Consider the following 22,063-nt stretch of genomic DNA (forward strand, 5'->3'; position numbering starts at 1 on the left):
ACACCTAGAACACCACAAAGCTCCTGGAAGAAAACGTAGGAGAACATCTTCAAGACCTGGTGGTAGGTGGTGGATTCTTAAAACCTTACACCGAAAGCACAAGCAATGAAAAGGAAAATAGGTAAATGGGACCTCCTCAAATTTAAACACTTTCATGATTCAAAAGACTTTGCCAAGGTGAAAAGGCAGCCCACTCAATGGGAGAATATATTTGGAAATCACATATCCAATAAGGGTTTGATTTCCATTCTATATAGAGAGATCATACAACTCAATAAAAGAGCAAGCAATCCAATTTAAAAAATGGGCAAAAGACTTAAACAGACATTTTTTCCCAAGAGGAAATATAAATGGTGAAAAAGCAACCTGCAAAAACGTTCAATATCACTAGCAATTAGGGAAATGCAAATCGAAACTACAATGAGATATCATCTCACACCGCATAGAATGGCCATTATTAAAAAAACAGAAAACTACAAGTGCTGGAGAGGAGCTGGAGAAACAGGAACCCTCCTTCACTGTTGGTGGGAATGTACAATGGTGCAGCCTCTGTGGAAGACAGTTTGGCGGTTTCTCGGGAAGCTAAATACAGAACTGCCATTTGATCCGGTAATCCCTCTGCTAGGAATATATCCAGAAGAACTGAAAACTGATGTGAACAGACATCTGCCCACCAATGTTTATAGTGGCTTTATTCACATTTGCCAAAAGATGGAAACAACACAAGTGTCCATCAAACGATGAATGGATACACAAAATGTGGTATATGCATGTGGTGGAATACTATGCTACTGTAAGAAGAAATGAAATTGGGACACATAGGATAACATGGATGAATCCTGAAGATATTATGTTTAGTGAAATAAGCCAGTCACAAAAGGACAAATACTTGATGGCCTCACTAATATAAACTAAATACAATGAATAAATAGAGTTAAAACCTAGAGTACAGGTTACTAGGAGATAGGATGAGGGCTGAGAAGGGGTACTGATGCTTAATGTACGTAGACTTTTCAACTAGCTTGACTGTACAAGTGTGGAAATGGATAGAGTTATTAGCAACACATTATAATGAGTATAACTAACACAGCTGGTTTATAAATGGGATTGTGGCTGAAAAGGGTAGTCTAGGGATGTAAATGTCAACAGAAAGACCGCTAGAGAATTACCTAGGGACTGAATAACACAGTGAACCTGGAGATGGATGAGGATTGTGGTTAACAGTACAAATACAAGAATATTCATGTATGAACTAGAACAAATGTGCATCACTATACAAGGTGGTAAGAATATAGCGACGCATGGGAAAAATACAATCAGCATAACTGTATTAGTCAGTCAAAGGGGTGCTGATGCAAGTACCAGAAGTTGGTTGGTTTTTATAAGGGTATTTATCTGGGGTAGGAGCTTACAGACACCAGGCCAAAAAGCATGAATTACTTCCCTCACCAAAGTCTATTGGGGCAAGATGGCTGCCGACGTCTGCCAGGGTTCAGGCTTCCTGGGTTCCTACGTTCTGGGGCTTGCTTTTCTCTGGGTTCAAGGTTCCTTTCTTTCCTGGGGCTGGCTTCTCTTTCCTCTGCTGACTTCCTGGAGCTCCAGCTTAAGTCTTCAGCATCAAACTCCAACATCAGCAACCCTCAACTCTGTTCTTTGCCGTGCCTTTTATCTGGGAGTCCCCACCCCATAGTGCCATGAGCATAACTCCATCATGCCCAGGTACAGATCAGATTACAAGCATAATCCAATATTTCTTTTTGGAAGTCATCAATTATATCAAACTGCTACAGTAACTTATGGACTACAGTTACCAGCAATATTGTAATATTCTTGCATCAATGTCAAAGAAGGTACTGTATCAACGCTAAGTGTCAATAAGGGGGTTGTGGGATTTTTTTCTTATGGACTAAGGAAAACGTTCTAAGATTGACTGGGGTGACGTGTGTACAACTCGGATGAAAGTGAGAGCCACTGAGCGTACACTTTGGATAGAAAGTACAAAGCAGGGGACTGTGAACAGGACAAACATGACAGCGTTCTCTCATGGACTGTAACCAACGGACAATACTAACATATGGTGTTAACACTGGGGGGGTGATAATGGGAAAAATATACTAAACAGACACCATAGACCATGGATAGTGGTTATCGTCTGATGATGTTTCCATTATCTATAATAAATGTTCTACAACAATGTAAGGTGTTGGTGGAGGGGTGTTGGTATGGGAATTCCGCACATTACGCCTGATGGTTCTGTAAGTTCACAACTTCTCTAATAAAATATGTGTGTATAAAATGTCAAGGTCATGAAAGAAAAAAGACAGAACTGTTCCAGATTGAAGGAGATTAAAGAGACGTTGACAACTGAATGCAACGTGTGACCTGGGCTTGGGTCCTAGGCTAGAAAACATGTCAACTGGAGAAACCCGAATAAGGTTTTAGATTAGGTAACAGTATCAGTGTCACTGCTAAGTTCCTGATTTAGGTAGCTGTGCTGCGTTTCTAAGGAAAGGTGCTTCTTAGGAAATGCACAATTGAAGAATTTAGGGACAAACGGGCATCACATTTGCAACTTACTCTTGAACAGTTCGGAGAAAAAATGATATATCGTGTACACACACACACAGAAAATGAATGTACGTGGTAAAATGTTAACTGGAGATCCTGGGTGAAAGGTATATGGGGAAATCTTTGTACTATGTCTGCAAATTTTCTGTAAGCCTGGAATTACTTATAAATAAAAACTTACAAAAAGGATGTAAATTTAGAGACTTAAATCATAGACCGCTGCTACGAACACTTAAAAAACAGCAACTATTTCACAAGCAGTGGATTTAATAGGGACTCCTGTAAAACATTTTTGAGCTATAGTGCCTTGCTTTTTTTTTTTAAATGACTTAAATAAATTTATTTATTTTTAATTTTTAGTGCCTTATTTTCAAAGATCCCGCTAGAATGCTGTAACTACTTAGCATCCCAGTGGTCTGGCGGCATCTGGGTACATGGCTCAATGCCTGTGGCAGGCTGGAGGAGCTCTGTCTTGGACTGCAGGTGTCATCTCGTGCCTTCTGCCATGACATCGGCGCACCGCTCTCTGGCGCTCTCTTCACGTTTGGCCAGCCTCGACTGTTGCGTTTTTCTCAGCAGAAATTCAGGGACGGTTTCTTTCTCTAAGCTGTCTAAGAAAAAGCTGGACACAAAGTCCAGCTTGAGACGTGCTGGCCACTCCCAGAGGTCACCCCCTGCCCCAAAGTCCATTCCTGGAAACGAGGAAAGCGTTTCACAGAAGAAAATCTGAAGAGCCTGCCGTCGGCCGTGCACATCTTTAGGCGCTGATGGAAACGGAGCAACTGTCGATGGGTGTATTCGTCTCCGCAGCGTCTGTAACAAATCACCCCACACTCGGTGGCTGAACACGACAGAAGTGTATTATCTCCTTATTCTGGATTCCAGAGGTGAGAACTCCAGGTGTGGTGGGAGGTGGGCCCCCTGGGGGGAAGCCCCCCAACTCGGCAGCTCCTGGGGCCGCCGGCATTCCCGGGCTTGTGGCCGCACTGAGCTCTGCCCCCGTCTTTTTTTTTTTGTAACATAACTGCGTGCTTTATGGAGACACACAGTAAAGCAGTAACATAATACAATAGTAAGGCATAAATGTGGTGAAGTCTGATATGTTGTGAAAATGCACGAAAACTGATTTAAAAAAAATGATTAGTAAACGCTACGGCGCTGGTGTTAAGACACAGTATATTATGATACTCAAGGAAGAACCCTGGACCTGAAAACAATGACATAACATGCCATAACATGCTCCAGCTACACTGATTATGATTTACAGTTTAATACTCGGTGGTTATAAAGGACACGAAATAATGTCCAAATGGTGCTTAAAATGCAGCCATAAGGCTCTCAATGCCCGTCTTCACGTGACATCCCCTCTGTGTACATGCATCTGTGTCCACAGCTCTCTCCTCCTACAAGGACACCAGCCACGTGGGCTGGGCTGCTCTGCTCCGCATGATGGCGTCGTAACACGATGCCACCTGCAGAGACCCTATTTCCAGATAAGGGGACATTCATAGGCATTGGGCATCTGCACTGGAGTAAGTCTTTTGGGGGGGATGTGACTTAAGCCACTAGACCTGGAAAGTAATTTTTCACCCTCAGAGCGCACGAAGGCAACCACGGCTTGAAGGCGCCTCTCTAGACACCAGGTGGCCGTCACCACCGACTGGGACGGCAAGACTGGCTGTCAGCCAGGAGCCCCCCCAGCTGGGGGGGCGTGTCATTTAGGGAGCTCTTCCCTCTGCCCCAAAGTGCCCGCCGGTGAACAGGACACGCTGCTCGGTTACAGCGACCCGAGGAGCCCCGTGAGCCGCGTCACACCACAGCACCGAGCCGGTGGGCCCTCTCCCACTTTTCTCAAGGGGAACCCACAAGAGTCTCTCAATAAGACCCCACCCCTTAAATCAAACCTCACTTCTCCAGGAAACTTTCTCTGTGGGTCAATGGCCTTAGGTCCTTCCAAGGAGCTGAAAAATATACTGTCACGTTATTTACATTACCATGGGGAAAGGAGACGTGGCTCAACTGATAAGAGCATCCGCCTACCATATGGAGGGTCCAGGGTTCAAACCCAGGGCCTCCTTGACCCGTGTGGAGCTGGCCCATGTGCAGTGCTGATGCGCGCAAGGAGTGCCGTGCCATGCAGGGGTGTCCCCCGCGCAGGGGAGCCCCACGTGCAAGGGGTGTGCCCCGTAAGGAGAGCCGCCCAGCGCGGAAAAAGTGCAGCCCACTCAGGAGTGGTGCCTCACACATGGAGAGCTGATGCAGCAAGATGATGCAACAAAAACAACAACAAAAAAAAGACGCAGTTTCCCAGTGCCACTGGATAATGCAAGTGGATGCAGAAAAACACACAGTGAATGGATAGACAGAGCAGACAATGGGGGGAAGGGGAGAGAAATAAATAAAATAAATCTTTAAAAAAAAATAGGTTACTGTGGAATTGCATGTAATTCTGTAGGAAGTTGCAGAAATAATTCTGCTCCCTATTGATTTTTATTCAGTAGACAGTGACATTTTTTTTCCTCCCCTTGGTTCAAATGAGAACTAAGGAAAAAAAAAACTACTTAAGTGAACAGCAAAAAGGAACATGAGAAGTCCTGTGTGTGGGAAGTGGATGGGGCTCAAGCGACTGGGCTCCCACCTACCTTACAGGAGGTCCAGGGTTTGATTCCCAGGGCCTCTTGGTGAAAAGCAAGCTGGCCCGCAGAGGAGTGCTGGCCCACATGGGGCAGTGGCCCACGAGGAAAGCTGGCGCAGCAAGATGATGCAACAAAAAGAGATGCAAGGAAGACAATAAGAGACTTAGCAGACCAGGGAGCTGAGGTGGTGCAAGAGATTGATCACCTCTCCCCCACTCCAGAAGATCCCAGATCAGTTCCTGGTGCTGCCTAAGGAAAAGACAAGTAGACTCAGAAGAATGCACAGAGAGGAGACGGCGAGTGGAAAACAATGAGGGGGGAAAAATAAAAAAAAGTCCTGTCAGGCTGCTGCCTGGCCTTGCAGATCCAAGGGGACACCTGACACAATTACTGATAAGCCAACTTTGCAGGTGAGAGGAAGATGCAGTCAGGTTTGTACATGTCCAAAACTCATCAGCTTAGAGCTTCCGCAGAGGTCAACAGACCACGAGGCGATTCCGAAGGCTCCCGAGGCATACAAGCAAGGGCTCCGTGGGTGCCCGGAACACACACCCCGGGCTCCCTTTGACCAGGGCAGCATGTCCATCCCCACCCAGTGCGGGTGCTGCTGCTAACTCCCCACACCTGCAGCGGATGATTTCCCTTGGACGACCGGAGCTGTGTGACGCAGAAGTCCCTGGGAGGCCACCCACTTGTCCCTGTTCTGCAGCCAACGAGGAGTGTAGAGAAGCCCAGCTCCTCTGCCTCAAAGCAAGACAAACTCTGGTGCGTGCACTCCCCAGAGCTCCCTGGAGCATCACGTTGAGGCTAGACTCTGAAACCCACCTTTGTCCAGCCTTCCCCCACTCCCATGATCCACCACTCGCACAAGGAGCCCCACCTTTAGCTCCAGGGAAATTCTAAGAGGCTCACTGTGCAGGTTTTCCTTGTTCTAGACTTTCACGAGACTTAAACCCTAAATAAAGCGGGTTACTAGAGCAGTGGGGCTCTGATCGCTGGACAGTGAGTAATCTTCCTCAATGACAAAGGACATGGCAGACCTCTGGGATCTTCTGGGTGAAGATTACAAGGTGATGCTTGAGAACGTGATTTTCCAAAACGATGAAAGCATTTTCAAGACCACGCAACCTTTGGCCCAGCAAATCTGCATTTAGGGATTTCTCCTTCTGATATTCTTGTACACACACAAACCTGTGATATACACAAGGGTATCCGCTATAGCACTATTAGGTACCAAAAGATGGGCAATAACCGAAATGCCTTTCAATAGGGGACTGGTTAAATAAATGACAATAAATCATTTCTCTCAAACCCCACGCAGCTGTTAAAGAGAATGACACTTTTTTTAGGTGGTACTGGGGATTGAACCTGGGACCTGGTACATGGGAGACAGGTGCTCAACCACTTGAGCTATATCCACTCCCCAAGATTGACCCTTTTTATGGTGGGTATCTCCAAGACAGAAAGTCAGGTAGGAAAAGAACAGGAGAGTGAATACAGGTATACTCCCATCTGGGGTGGGCGATGAGGCACCCACAGGCATAAAATAATTTCCAAAGGATATAAAAGACACAGGCACCTCCAGCAGCCCCTAGGGGGGAAAGTGGGAACTGGGAGACTTTTTATACTTTCTGAATCTCAATTATGTGAATGTTATCTATTTTTTTAAAAAAAGTGAGTATCATTTTAAAGCAACCTGAGTTACTGTTCAAGTCAGGTTTTTTATTCAAATCAGCACAGACTGAGCCTGGGCGGTTGGGCCAGTTCTCACCCCCCACACACTGGTTTCCTCATCTATAGTGTGCGAATAACACCACCTCAGAGGGATGCTGTCATGAAGAGGGGACTCTTGCAGGTAAAACATTCAGCACACTGCCCCAACAAGAAGACAATGAGGAGAGTTACTGCACGGGAAGTCAGCCACACATGGCCACAGTACTTTCTGCCTCCTGCATTGCTTTCATGTGTCTTTCCTGGCTAAGCAACAGCCAAGGGAGCGCCAGCTCTGATGTGGGATAAACAGGCTTTTAAAAAAAGATTTATTTATTTATTCCACCCCCCTCGTTGCTTTGTGCTCGTTGTCTGCTCCCTGTGTCCATTTGCTGTGTGCTCTGTGTCTGCTCGTCTTCTCTTTACGAGGCACCAGGAACCAAACCTGGGACCCCCCATGTGGGAAAGAGGCGCTCAATCACTTGAGCCACCTCCGCTCCCTGCTTTGCTGTGTCTCTCATCATGTTTCCTCTTTGTGTCTCCTTGCTGCGTACCTAGTTCCATCAGTTCATTGGGCCAGCCCATTGGGTCAGCTCGCTGTCTTGCTCACCTTCTCTAGGAGGCACCGGGAACTGAACCCGGGACCTCCCCTGTGGTAGGCGGGCACCCAACTGCTTGAGCCACATCCGCTTCCCAACAGACTTTTGTGGGTATCTTAGTGACTTATTGCTGTGACAAATTCCCACAAACACAGGGGCTTAAAACAACACATTTATTATCCCAGTTGCTGGAGGTCAGGAGTCCAGGCACAGCTGAGCTGGGCCCTCCGCCCGGGGTCTCACCAGGCTGCAGTCAAGGTGGTGCCAGGCTGTGCTTTCACCTGAGACCTGGAGTCCTCGTCTGAGCTCACGTGGTTACTAGCAGGACCCAGTTCCTGGCAGCGGTAGGCTGAGGTCCCGTTTTCCTGCTAGCTGTCAGCCACAGGCCGCGCTCGGCTTCTAGAGGCCGACCAGGGGCTCGCCACGTGGCCCTTGCACAAAAAGGCACTTCAGTTCTTTCAAGGCAGGCAAGAGAATCTCTCCTTTGGGAAGGATCCAGCACCTCTTTTGAACGCTTCCACCTGATTAAGTCAGACCCACCCAGGGATAATCTCCCTTCTGATTTACCCAAAATCAACTGATGGGGGCCTTAGGCACACCGACAGCCCTTCACCTTCGCACACGACATAACCTAATCGTGGGAATGACATCCCATCACCTTCGCTGTAGTCTGTCGGTTCGAGGTAAGTCATGGGATCTGCCCACACGAAAAAGAGAAGGGATCACCTAAGGCGTGACTCAACGGGAGGGTCACACGAGAATGGGTCTGCTGGACTGGGCTAGCCTGGGAACCTACTTGCCATTCCTGGAGACAGCGTACCACGGTGGACGAAGATTAGGCCGGCCTGGACCTGGGTTCCAATGCTGCTCCCGAATTTATTTTATTTTTATTTATTTATTTTAAGCTTGGGCAAGTTAACAAAACCTTGCAGCACTGACAGTTGACTGCTACAGGGTATGGAGTTTTTCTTTTGGCAGAACTAAATTGTTCTCTTTTTTTGTGGCGATGAATGCACAACACTGCCATTATCTTAAAAGCCACTGATTGTACACTTTGCACTGATTGTACGGTATGTGAATATATCTCAATAAAACTGCTTAAAAGAACAAACTTGTGACCTCTGTTCACCCAAAAGGGGGAGGAAATAATTACCTCACAGAGTCACTGCATAAGGGACAGTTCATGCAGTTATCTCGACACCATTTTTTTTAAAGATTTACTTTTTATTTATTCCCCCTCCCTCATTGTTTGCAGTTGCTGTCTGCTCTGTGTCTGCTCGTCTTCTCTCTAGGAGGCACTGTAAACCGAACCTGGGACCTTCCATGTGGGAGGGAGGTGCTCAATCACTTGAGCCACCACAGCTCCCTGCCTTGTGGGTCTCTCCTTGTCTTTCCTTTTTGTGTCTCTTTTGTTGCATCATCTCGTTGTGTCAGCTCGCCACGCCTGCCTGTTGCGCCAGCTTGCCCTCTCCAGGAGGCACCGGGAACTGAACCTGGGACCTCCCATGTGGTAGGCGGAAGCCCAACCACCTGAGCCACATCCAATTCCCTCAGTATCATTCTGAAACAACATTAAATGATTTTGGGGAAATGCTCACAACTCGCCTTTCACAAGCTTCATATTAATAGCTTTGTGGTACTGAGCAAGTCACCTAACCTCTCTGTGCTTCGTTCTCTTAGTTATAAAATGGGGATAATGATAGGACCTACCTCATAATGTTACCATGGCCTTAACCAGGTGACAACACTTAGCCCAGTGGCTGCCACCTAGTGGAAACTCAATGAATGACAGGTGCCATTGTTACTACAATTTTAATAATCCAAACAGGAAAATTTAAAAAAACAACACTTCTTCATGAACAATATTTAGAGTTGGCCCTGTCTTCTCAGAATAAAGAAAGGCTATGAGGAAAAAGAGAATAAAATATATCAAGGTCATACTAGGTTTAGGATTTCTCCCTGCTCTCCAGAAGGCTTCACTTCACCCCAAAGCATTTAATGAACTTTTTTTCTCTTTTTCTCCTTCTCATTCCTTTCTGAAGGCACTTCACTTTCTCCATCTTAAAAAATGTTGTGGGAAGTGGATGTGGCTCAAGCAGTTGGTGCCTGCCTACCACATGGGAGGTCCCGGGTTCGGTTCCCAGTGTCACCTAAAGAAGACAAGTTTATGTAATGAAGAGAAATGGTGAGGAAACACAATAAGAGACACAACAAGCAAGGAGTGGAGGCAGTTCAAGTGACTGGGTGCCTCCCTACCACATGGGAGGTCCCAGGTTTGGTTCCAGGTGCCTCCTGAAGAAGACAAGTTGACGCAACAAAGAGACACAGTGAGGAAACACAGTAAGAGACACAACAAGCCAGAAGCGGAGGTGGCTCAAGTGATTGGGTGCCTCCCTTCCACATAGGTGGTCTCGGGTTTGGTTCCTGGTGCCTCCTAAAAAGAAGACAAGCAGACAGCGAGTACAAACAATAAGGGTAGGGGGCAGACATAAATTTTTTTTAAATCCCCACCCACTTATTTTTTTTAAATGTTGCTTTTCTCTTAGGTTTTCCAACCATCCTTTAGGGGTGATCCATGGAAACTGCTTTAGAAGCAATTCCTCTTTATTCTTCGATCTAGGATATAGAAAAGCCATTGTCACTGCTGCTAATGAGCGCAGGAGCCAGGTGGCCCGCGTTCTGGGCAGAAGCTGGAAGCCCTCTGCTAGGGACGGCGTGATGACCTGGGCCTTGGTCCCACCCTCCCTTCAGATTTAAGGACGTTCCCCGCCCCTTCCCCCGAGAGCTCAGAGGCTGCCGGGCAGCCAGCAGCCAGCCCCAGGCCTGTGACCCGGGCCCTGCTGACCCCAGGAGCTGCCAAGGACCCCTGGGGCCAGTGCCAAGGAGCCAGCCGCGCGCAAAGCACCTGCTGAGCCAGCGCGGGGCACAGGAAGCAGGCGGGCGGCGGGTCGGAGGGAGGAGGCGCGGGCGAGGCAGATGGCGGCGGGGAGGAAACAGGTGGCCGTCCGCGGGGCCATCGGGAAGCTTCCTCCAGGGCCGAGGGCCGGGGGAAGGGGGAAGAGAGGAGGCCTCCTGTCCATCAAGAATCTAAACAACCGCCCTGCCCCGCCCGGGGCCGCCTCCACCAGCCGGGCCACCTGGAGGCTTTCGGAGACCCACCGTCACCCCGGGAGGCCTGGAGCCCCTTCTCCAGACTCGCACAGGGCCACACGCCCGGGCCGGCTGCAGCCTGGGTCTCCCCAGCACTTCCCAGCTCGGGGCTCCCAAGCTGGGGACCAGGAGTTGAATTTGGGGCGCCCTGGAGGGGAATTCTTGCCAGTGCTTAAAAAGCCCACGTGCTCTGTGGCCTGCGTAAGGACCGTCTCCCACGCGTGCACCACGTGGCAAGGGCAGGCAGACCTGTCATTTCTTATAAAGATGCGCATTTAACCACTGTCAGCGGGGCTCCACGGGGGAGTCACCAAACGCCACGAGGATGAAAGAGGCTGTGGACGTGGGAGGAGTGGGGTGAGGGGCGTGGGGGGTATATGGGGACCTCGTATTTTTTGAATGTAACATTTAAAAAAATTAGAGGGAAAAAAAGTATTACTTGCAGTGGAAGACTTTTGATCACTGATGGGGAGGCAGTGGCCACTGGAGGTTCTGAGGGCAGGAAGAGGGAAAAAGAGGTGGAATATGGGGCATTTGGGGGACTGGGGAATCGTCCTCAATGACATTGCAATGACAGACCCAGGCTATTCTATATCTTGCCGTAACCTACAGAATGGAGTGGGAGCAAGTGTAAACTACAATGTAAATTAGAATCCATGCTTCGTGGCAATGCTCCAAAATGTGTTTATCAATTGCAATGAATGCACCACACGAATGAGGGATGTGGGGAATGTGGGGAAATGGGGGCAGTGTGGGAAGCGGGACATATGGGAGTCCCCTATATTTTTTATGCAACATTTATGTAACCTAAATATCTTTTTAAACATTAAAATTAAAGAAAGTATATTTAAAAAATTAATAAAGAGCATTACTTTCGTACTGAGTTATTTCACCTGTCATAAACACGTAATGTCCTTTTGGCAAAATAAACTTACAGTAAAAAGTTTTCTCATTTTAGAAAAATAAAAAGCATTACTGAATTTTCTAGTCTGTATTTGTCATTATTCCTTTTCCAAATCAGATACCAAAAAGGCTACTGCAACTTGAAATGCTATTAAAAATCACACTTGGTTCCTTGAAATTTCTGGATGATTAAAGGACAAGCATTAATTTCTAGATGTTAAAACATCTAGACAATTGTTTAATGCCATCATCCTCAGAAAAGTAAGAAGCATTTCATTTCTCTCCCTGCAAAAGGTCAACTCCATTTATTCTGAGGAAATATTTAAGGATCTGTGCACCAGACTTCTCTAAAAGGAAGTTGCTCACAGCCTTGTTTATACGTAGGGAGAATTAGAAGCTCCCCGAGCCACAAGAGGGGGCTGGCTACATAAACCGTGGCACGTCCATGTCACGCTATAATGCTACTGACACCAAGTTTCATGGAAAGCAGATGTGGCTCAAGCAATTGAGCTCCCGCCTACTACATGGGAGGTCCTGGGTTCGATTTCTGGCGCCTCCTTGAGAAGATGAGCAAAACAGCGAGCTGGCGTGGTGGGCAGGCACAGAGAGCTGACGCAACAAGATGATACAAGGAGACACAAAGAGGAAAGACGATGAGAGACAGAACAAACCAAGGAGCTGAGGCGGCTCAAGACAATAAGCGTCTCTCCCACATGGGAGGTCCCAGGTTTGGTTCCCAGTGCCCCCTAAAGAGCAGACGAGCAGACACAGCACACAGCGAACGGACACACAGAGCAGACAGCAGGCGCAAACAATGAGGGGGGGAATAAATAAATAAAATCTTAAAAAAAAAAACCAAATTTCAGGGGAGCGGGTGTAGCTCAATGGTTGAGCATCTGTTTCACATGTACAGGGTCCCAGGTTCAATCCCTGGTACTTCCTTTAAAAAAACCACCAAACAAACAAAACCAAACTGCAGACAAACATTAAGTGACATGGGAAAACATTCATCACATAGTAAGGGGGGGGGGAAAGCATATTTACCAAATAAGTAATTGCGTAAAAAACAAAAACAAAACCACCTCTAGGTGCCAACTATAAAATACTCAAGTTTTACTTTAAATATTAATCCTGGGGGAGGGAGTAGGAGATTCCTTTTTTTTTTTTTATGTTTCCCAAATCTTTCTACAATGAACAAGTGGTGGCATTATCAGGAAAAATTCCCATACCGCTTCTTTGGTTCGTTACTTGTATTTCACTTGTTTGGCCACTGGAGACAGTTGTTTCTTGCGTTTGGCCCAGGACTGAAGAGGGCTGGGGTCAAGGCGAGGTTCTCTGCTGCCTTTAAGCCTCCAGTTTCCGGGCAACAGGACACGGTGTGCGTACGAGCTCAGGAACCAACCAGAACGTGAAGGGGCAGCGGCCACTGTGGCCCATGCGGGGCCACCCCCCACCCACAGGGCCAAGCAGGCTCAGAGGGGCAGATGGCTCCCAGCCTCATCCACTGGGGTCCGCCCTCTGAACCCCCAAAGTGAGGCCCCGGACTGCCTGGCCTCCCCCGCGGGGCGTCGGGACCCACTGTCACGCCAGGACCCTCCCTGGGACTTGCCAGGTTTACAGACCCCTCACCCCAGCCGGGACGGGTCCTTCGATCTAATTTCAGCCCAAGTGTCCCTTGAGGATATAAAGCATTTTACTCTCGTTACGACCTTGAACAAGCCAAATGTATATGTAGTAAATATAAACACACTTACATAAACATGCATGCATACATCATATAACCCTCATCCTTGGGACAACCGTACGAAGTTCCCGTAAAGGTCCAAAACGACTTCTCAGGAGCGGCCGGGGCCCTGGCTGAGAAGCCCTCCGGCGGGGGCTGGCACCCACCTGCCGGGGCCCCAGCAGCCTGAGAACAAGGGCCGGCAGGCACCGCGCTCTGCCAGGCCTCAGGGTGCTGGCCCCTGCCCGCTTCGCCGGTCCCACCCACGCCGCGCACCCCAGCTCCCTCCAGATGCGGAAGCGATGCCCATTCTCCGCCGCGGGCACCCCATTCCCTCAGTCCTCAGGGCTCCCCCAGGAGCCCCTTCTGACTTCCTGGGCAGGTGGGCCGCTCAGGGTACACTTTAGGGCGCTGAGGATCTTCCTTCCGTAGCTTTTGCTCCAGTTTGTAACGATATATTTAAAACCACTGGGTTAAGATGCGTTTTCCCCGTTAGAGTGTGTGCCAGTTTGCGATTACTTTATGAACCCCAAAGAGAGAAACGTTATGTTTGTAAACTAGCCTAGACCTCTGGGCGTTACTTTTCTATTCTTCTTTGTGCTTGCTTGATCTCTTTTTTTCTTTTCAGGTCCTGGGACCAGGGATTGAACCTGGGACCTCGTACGCGGGAAACCGGCGGTTTGAGATGATTTATGAACTCCAGAAAGAGAGATTATGGTTTGTAAATAAACGCATCTGTTCCTCTGGGTGTGATGCCCTTTGACTGTATTAGATTCAGCTGAGACGAAATGATTACATTACGTGCAGATTAGGGAATTGATCCAACCAGGTGGTTAGAGTGCGACTCAGTGTTGAGTCCCAGCCTCCTTGGTGGGCTGATAAAACAGACGTTCAAACAGAAGCAGATTCACAGAGAAGAACACAGAGGAAGGGAGACAGCTCATGGGACACGGCAGAGGCCCCGGGAAGGGAGAGAGGAGCCTGACAGTCTACAGCTGACCTTGTGAAGAGAACAAAGCAGCTGAGCCCGGAAAGACACGAGCCCTGGGGAGAGAGATGAGCCTGATGCCAGCCTGCAGCTGAGGTCAGAAGAAGCTGGGACCACAGAGCCTTAAAAGGAAGGAGGAAGGCTGAACCCTTGCAGATATCACCCACCATCTTGCTTCAAAACACAGCAAATAACTTTGGGTGAGAAAGTACCTCTTATGGTATCTTGGGCTGGACTCTTTAGGGACTTGTGATTGCAAGCTTCTACCCCAAATAAATACTCTTTATAAAAGCCCCCAGGGTTCTGGTACTTTGCATCAGCACCCCTTTGGCTAATATTCCAGCACTCAACCACTGAGCCACATCCGCTCCCCTGGTTTTTTCATACGCTTGTTTGTTTTTTTTAGTTTTTAGGAGGCACTGGGGACCGAACCCAGGACCTCCCAAACTGGAAGCAGGCGCCCAACTGCTTAAGTCACACCCATTCCCTCCGCGTCTTCTTGACATCCTTGATCTCTTTAGCCACATTGTCTTTCAACTCATTAATTTGATCTTGGAAATTTGTGTACATCTCAGTGATTCGTTGTCTCAAATCCTGCGTCTCTTCTGGGGCTTTGATATAGTCCTTTTCTTGGGCCATTTCTTTTCCTTTTCTTAGTACGGCTTTTAATTTCTTGCGGCTGTTTGGGCATCTGATTAGGGTGGTGAGTTAACTCAGATGCTTGATTTCTCTCTCTCTCGTGGGGTTTTAGTGGCAGGAGGCTGTGTGTTACAGCTGCTCTTTGATTCTTGGTTCAGTCTGTTCTGGGTCCTGAGGATTGTCCCTGTTAATTGCTCAAGTCTGGGCCCTGGACCCAGTACTGGTTGCAGACCTGCCTCCTAGGGCCTGGGGGAGGGAAGCTGTAAATCCGGGGAAAAAGCCTCTCTTACTTTTAATTTCCTCGCACGCACGTCCTTGGCCCGCCTGCAGGTGGCGCTCCTCGGCAGCCCTCCCAGGTGGTGGAGGGTGTTCGCTGCACGAGTGACAGCAACAGTGTGACAGTTTCCTGCCTGAAGGCTAAGAGCCTCCAATTCAAACTTTCTCGGAGGCAGTTCTCCAACCTTGCCAGCAGCCCCCACCCTCTTCCCCGGCAGGGAGTAATTCCACTCCCCTCTGTGTCCTCAACAACCAGTCCCGGTCAGGACAGAGGGAGACTGAGAGGGTCGCATCTCTGTAGCCCCCTGCCCGTTCACAGGCCAGACAAAGGCGCAGCCCCACCCTGCTCCTGGGACACAGCGGCCCAAACCTGCGGGTCAAAATCCGAGTCAGCCTTTGCCGGGTCCCTCGCTCTCATTTCCTGGGGAGGTGGATTCCTGGGGTTCCCTCTGTCTGTAGCCGCCAGCCCTGAGACCCGAGAATTCAAAAGTGCCTACAGGGTCAGGGAGGGGGCCGGCAGTTGCCGCTCTTAAGTCACAGTTTTGCCCTCCTAATTCTTTTCCTTTGTCTCTCTCTCTCTTCTGGGCAGTGTCCAGCCTGTCCCTGGTAACCTAAACCCTTGGAGATTTTTTTCCAGGCCATTTCTACCTGTCCCCTAGCTATTTTCTGGAAAAAGTCCTGTGTCTTTCTAGTCTGCCATCTGCTCGGAAGTCCTCTTGGAAGCCCTTTTTTTTTTTTTAAAGGTTTATTTTTTATTTATTTCTCTCCCCCTCCAGCTCTCCCCCCCCCTCCCAGTTGTCTGCTCTCTGAGTCCATTCGCTGTGTGTTCTTCTGTGACTGCTTCTATTCTTATCAGCAGCACTGGGAATCTGTGTTTCTTTTCGTTGAGTCATCTTGCTGTGTCAGCTCTCCGTGTGTGTGGTGCCATTCCTGGGCAGGCTGAGCTTTTTCCGCGCTGGGCGGCTCTCCTTACAGGGCGCACTCCTTGCGCGTGGGGCTCCCCTACATGGGGGACACCCCTCCGTGGCAGGGCACTCCTTGCACGCATCGGCACTGCGCATGGGCCAGCTCCACACGGGTCAAGGAGGCCCGGGGTTTGAACCACGGACCTCCCATGTGGTAGACCTAACCACTGGGCCAAGTCTGCTTCCCTCCTGGAAGTCCTTTGATTACATTCAATTCAGCTGAGGGACCCTTGATTAGATTATTTGATAAGACTGGTTTGGGATTTTGATTTGACTAGGGCTATTTATTGGACTAGTCAGTGAGGCGTGACTCAGAATGAGTCCCTGCCCCTTTGCTGGGTCTGATATAAACGAATACTCACAGGGACAGACACGAAAAGAGAGCTCTGTCACTTTTGATCCTGCCATGTGACAGAAGGCGGCCCAGGGAGAGATGAGCCATTTTGCCCAGTAGCTTATGGCTGAGATTGGGAAGGCCCAATCTCGTCTTGGAGACTGATCTAGAAGGCTGGGAAAGGCACGAGCCCTAGGCCAGGGGAGAGAGGACTACAGGATCATATAAGCACAAAGACTCAAGAGGCTGGGCCCACGGAGCTCAAGAGGAAGTGGCCCCCAAGTGAAGGAGAGGCCAGGCAGAAGTTGCCTGCCATCTTGCTGCGACATGTGGCAAGCCACCTTGGGCTGGACTCTCCATGCCCTTGGGGACTGTAAGCCTTTACCCCAAATAAATCCCCTTTATAAAAAGCCAACAGATTTCTGGTACTTTGCATCGGTAGCCCTTTGGCTAATACAGTCTAAACCCCAAGAGGGCAGAGGCTGATCTACCTCGTTCACTGCTCTCTCCCCAGTGCCATGCACGTGCCCCAGCACATAGTACGTGCTCAGTAAATATTTGTTCAATCTCTACGTGAACTTCCCCAAAGAAATTGAGGTTTCCACTTTTGCTGCTTGTGAGCTGACATTCTGATTCCTTTTCCATGTTGGAGTTCTGCAAAGGCAGAAAGGGTTTATCTTGACAGCTACAATCCACCTACCTGCAAGAGTCAAGCACACAGCACATGGGAAGTGGATTTGGCTCAACGGATAGAGCGTTCGCCTACCACATGGGAAGCCCAGGGTTCAAACCCAGGGCCTCCTGACCCGTGTGGAGCTGGCCCACGGGCAGTGCTGATGCACGCAAGGAGTGACGTGCCACATGGGGTGTCCCCCGTGTAGGGGAGCCCCACACGCAAGGAGTGCGCCCTGTAAGGAGAGCCACCCAGCACCACAAAAGCACAGCCTGCCCAGGAGTGACGCCGCACACACGGAGAGCTGACGCAGCAAGGTGACACAACAAAAAGAAACACAGATTCCCGGTGCCGCTGATAAGGATAGAAGCAGTCACAGAAGAACACTCAGCAAATGGACACAGAGAGCAGACAACTGCGGGTGGGGGGGGGGAGGGGGCGGGGAAGGGGAGAGAAATAAATAAAAAATAAAAAAATAGAAGAAGTTCCCATATACCCCTACTCCCCCCTCAGGTCTCTTCAAGTGCAACTGGGGCCCCCCCCCCACCCAATGGCTTCACACACAGCACGCTTCCCCCTCAAACTCTTCCCTCGATCAATTTCTTTTAACAGCTTTGTGGAGATAAAATTCACACACTGCAATTCACCCACTGAAAGCAGGAAGTTTTTAATAGATTCACAGCTGTACCACCATCACCACTGTCAATTTTAGAACATTTTCATCGCTCCAAAAAAAAACCCAAAACGCTGAACCACAGCTCATCAACACTCACTCCCCATTTCCTCCCAATCTCCCCTCCCCCCCGGCCGAGGCCACCACAAATGTACTTCGTCTCTAAAACGTGCCTTTTTTCTGGACATTTTCTAGAAATGGAATCATGCAATATGGAGTCTTTGGATGCTGGCTTCTCTGACTTAGCATAATGTTTGCAAAGTTCGAACATCCAGGCTGTAGCAAGTATCAGAACTTCATTTCTTTTTATGGCCGCGTAATATTCCACGGCATGGAGAGGCCACTGCTTATTTATGCACTCATCAGCTGATGGACTTTTGGGTTGCTTCCGTTATATTGGCTCCTATGAACCTTTGGGCACAAGTTTTTGCATAGATGCAGGTTTTCATTTTTCTTGGCTATGCAGTTAGGAGGGCAATTGCCAGGTCATTTGGTAACTGTTTAGTCTTCTGAGGAACTACCAGACGGGTTTCCAAAGCAGTTGCACCACTTTCCCTTCCCAGTAATGTGGGAGGGTTCCTATTTCTCCACAGCCTCACCCTGTTAACCTTTTTTTTCTCTTTTACTACAGCCATCCTAGTGTGTGTGAAGTGGTTTGGATTTCCTAACTGTTAACAAACGACAACTCTGACGGGCCTCCTGGGAGACAGGCGGACTGGTAGGCCTTGAGCCTCTGCTACCCACAGCTGCGATTCCAGCAAGCTCCTTAACCTTTTCCAGTCAGTTTCCTTATCTGTCAAACATGTTCCTTCACAGAACTCTTAAGGATACTGATGGGAAGCAGACTTGGTCCAAAGGATAGGGCGTCCGCCTACCACATGGGAGGTCCAGGGTTCAAATCCAGGGCCTCCTGACCCGTGCGGAGCTGGCTCATGCGCAGTGCTGATGCGCGCAAGGAGTGCCCTGCCACGCAGGGGTGTCCCCTGCGTAGGGGAGCCCCATGCACAAGGATTGCGCCCCGTAAGGAGAGCCGCCCAGAACAAAAGAAAGTGCAGCCTGCCCAGGAATGGTGCTGCACACACAGAGAGCTGACACAGCAAGATGACGCAACAAAAAGAAACACAGATTCCCAGTGCCGCTGATAAGGATAGAAGCGGTCACAGAAGACCACACAGCTAGTGGACGCAGAGAGCAGACAGCTGGGGAGGCGGGGGGTGGGTAGAGAAATAAATAAAAAAATAAATCTTTAAAAAAAAGTACATTGCCCGTGGTGACACATGCATGGTAGATAATAGATCACTCCAGCACATTATGAGGGATAATAGTAGGGCCCCCCAAATGTAGCTATTTAAAAACAAAGAATTTCTTAAGGTCAAGAACCGTGACTGTGTCTCCAATCCAACAAGGACAAAGAAACGAAACCATCATGGCCACAGAATTACAGTCATCAAAATGCTATGTCAAGTATCAATACTTGCCGAAAAGCTCACTTTCTTCCTGTTTTCTTGCCTTCTCATTTTCTAGTCATGGTGGACCCAAGAGAGGCCCAAACAAGGAAGGCTGATCTCCAAAGGAAGGGCCTTTGCAATGATTTTTTTTTTTAAAGATTTATTTTATTTATCCCCCCCCTCCCCCCGTTGTCTGCTCTCTGTCCATTCCCTGTGTGTTCTTCTGTGTCTGCTTGCATTCTCGGCAGCAATAGGAATCTGTGTCTCTTTTCGTTGCATCATCTTGTGTCAGCTCTCCGTATGTGCGGCGCCACTCCTGGGCAGGCTGCGCTTTTTTCACGCAGGGCGACTCTCCTTACGGGGTGCACTCCTTGTGTGTGGGGCCCCCCTGCACAGAGGACACCTCCGCGTGGCACGGCACTCCCTGCGCGCATCAGCACTGCGTGTGGGCCAGCTCCACACGGGTCAAGGAGGCCCGGGGTTTGAACTCTGGACCCTCCAAATGGTAGCAGACGCCCTATCAGTTGAGCCACATCCGCTTCCCATGGTTTATTTCTTAAGATAACGTGTTGACAGGTCAGCTGATCCCACCAGGATGGAAACACTTTACCAGAAGCCGAGGACAAAACGATTGAGACATCAGCGGAGAAAACGAAAGACCCACAAACAATGCCCACAGGTGGCACCTTTTTCCCTGCTTCTGCCTTAGCCCTTGGCTGACCATTCTTTTATGACAGAGGACAGATGAGACTCGAATGACCAGCAGGCACCCCAGAAACGAGGGGCGGGGGGATGAGGCAGACAGGAAGCCCCGGGAGACTGCCCTAAATAGTCTCCCTATTGTAATCTGACCTCCCCGCAAGGGCAACTGCACTCCCAGGGGGTCTGCGCAAAACAGCCCACCAGCCGCCGGCTGCAGGGAAGGAAGAAAGTTCCAGAATCCCCTGGCGGGGTTTCAAGAAGGGGCCAGCCCAGAGAAGCCAGAGCCAACACCTCTCCACGTCTTTGTCTCTTCTTTTGTACCACAGGCTCCATCACTGTCCCTGGCACCTGGCACTTGGGCCACAGGCCAGACAAGAGCTGGAGCTAAAATGAGAGACGGGGGGGTCTCTCCACCCCACTGCTTGCTCCACTGAAGGGACCTTCCTCCACTCGTGGGCCAACACGGAGCAGACGTCTCGGCCCCGTGACCTCGGTCCACCAGCTCACCCACCAAGCCCCAGGAAGCACCCATCTCACCCAGCCCCTCTTTCACAGTTTTCCCTCTCGGGCTCATCACATTTCTTGAGCTGGGCCCCCCCCCCCGCCCAAAATGCCCAAACCCAACACTGCTCAGCACCAGATTTTTCTTAAGTTGCTAAAATCCTCTACTTCCTAATTTTGGGGCCATCTAGAGACCCTTTTTAGGAGGAGGGAACTCAGGACCCCTTCCCTTCAGCTCTGGCCCAAGCAGGAAGTGTGAGCTCTTTTCCACACCCTCAGCAAGCTGGAGTCACAGCTCCGCGGAGCCCACCCCAGCAGGCCGCCCACCCGAGCAGGCCTCGGGCTCCGGGTCTGGACCATCGCGCATTCTTTCCCCCCACCCCGTTCACAACCGCTCTTGTTACCACCCTTCCAACGAGCGGAGAGCCAAAAACAGCCAACCGGTTTTCAAAGCATGTCATACCAACGGAAAAGAAGTTTAAACTTTTTTTTTTCCCCTGAAGGGGTAAAAATAGGAAGAGAGGAAGGAGAGGAATGGGGAGCTGGTGGGGGCTTCCCCGCGCTGTGCTGGCCACACTGCCGCGGCGACCCCCACTCCCCAAAACGAGCACCGACCTCTCCAGGGGCAAGACACGCCCCTGCCCCGGGCCCTCCGTGGAAACCTCGGGGCGGAAGGGACCCAGATGAGGGCCCCAGGTGTCCCTCCTTCCCCCGCAAGGAACTGGAGCCCCTCTGACCGCCTTCGCAACTGCACGCACGCAGGGACGTCCCGTCGCCCGCCGTGCGGGGAGGAGGAGGCCGCGGGCGCCTCTGCGCCGCCCGGGCGGCCCTTCCACCCCGGCGCGGGTCCGACGCGGAGGGGCCCCGAGAAGAGGAAGGAAGACGAAAAAGGAACTTGAGCTCGTGGCTCCTCTCCGGGGCGGGTTAGGGCCCCGCAGACGGGTGGCCGGGAAAAAAAAAAACCCAACTTGGCGAGTCCGGGAGACTTGGATCCGCGGGCGCCGGGGCCGGGGGCGGCCGAGGCCACTTCCCCGGAAGCCGGCCGTGAACTTGACCTCGGGCGCGCAGCGCTCCCGCCCCGCGCGCGGCGCCGGGCTCCCGGGGGCTCCGCGGGGGTCCCCGGCGCGCCGCCGCCCCGGGCCCCGCCCGGCCCGCCCCAGCCCGCGTGGCCCCCGCGCGCGCTTACCATCTGCGCCACCTTGAGCAGGGCGCCGCGGGTGCGCGGGTAGACGGGGTCCAGCAGCCCCTCCGGGGGGCGCGCGCCCCCCGCGGGCCCGAACGCGCCGTCGCCGCCGCTGCCCGCGGGGCGCACGGCCACGGCCGGGTGCGACATCGCGCGGCCCCAGCGCGCCCGCAGCCTGGCGGGGACGGCGGCCGCGGGCCGGAGGCGAGGGGCGGGGCCGGGGCGGGGCGGCGGGCGGGCGTGCGCGGGGCCTCCGCCCCTGGCCGGGCGCGGGCGGCGGGGACCCCGCGGCGGCGCGGGCGGGCGCCTTCCGGGAAGGTGGGAGCCGCGCGCGGGGACCGCGGGGAGGGGCGGAACCGGGGTCCCCGGGCTCCCGGGACACCTGGGCGCGC

At 50.8% G+C, this 22,063-nt stretch overlaps 1 protein-coding gene across 2 annotated transcripts in view; it reads right to left on the minus strand.

The window, feature by feature from the left end:
• Nucleotides 1–21,850, minus strand: part of CMTM7 (CKLF like MARVEL transmembrane domain containing 7) — an 80,029-nt gene extending 58,179 nt beyond the window's left edge. Inside the window, exon 1 of one of the 2 annotated variants that reach the window (XM_023592448.3) lies at nt 21,675–21,850. In XM_023592448.3, the coding sequence (XP_023448216.1) occupies nt 21,675–21,821 (147 nt within the window). In that variant the 5' untranslated portion in view covers nt 21,822–21,850. The remainder of the gene's footprint in view (nt 1–21,674) is intronic. The other variant, XM_004471109.4, reaches the window with a different exon arrangement.
• Between the last annotated feature and the right edge of the window lie 213 nt (nt 21,851–22,063).

The sequence above is a fragment of the Dasypus novemcinctus genome, chromosome 31 (assembly GCF_030445035.2).
Source record: "Dasypus novemcinctus isolate mDasNov1 chromosome 31, mDasNov1.1.hap2, whole genome shotgun sequence".
NCBI lineage: Eukaryota > Metazoa > Chordata > Mammalia > Cingulata > Dasypodidae > Dasypus > Dasypus novemcinctus.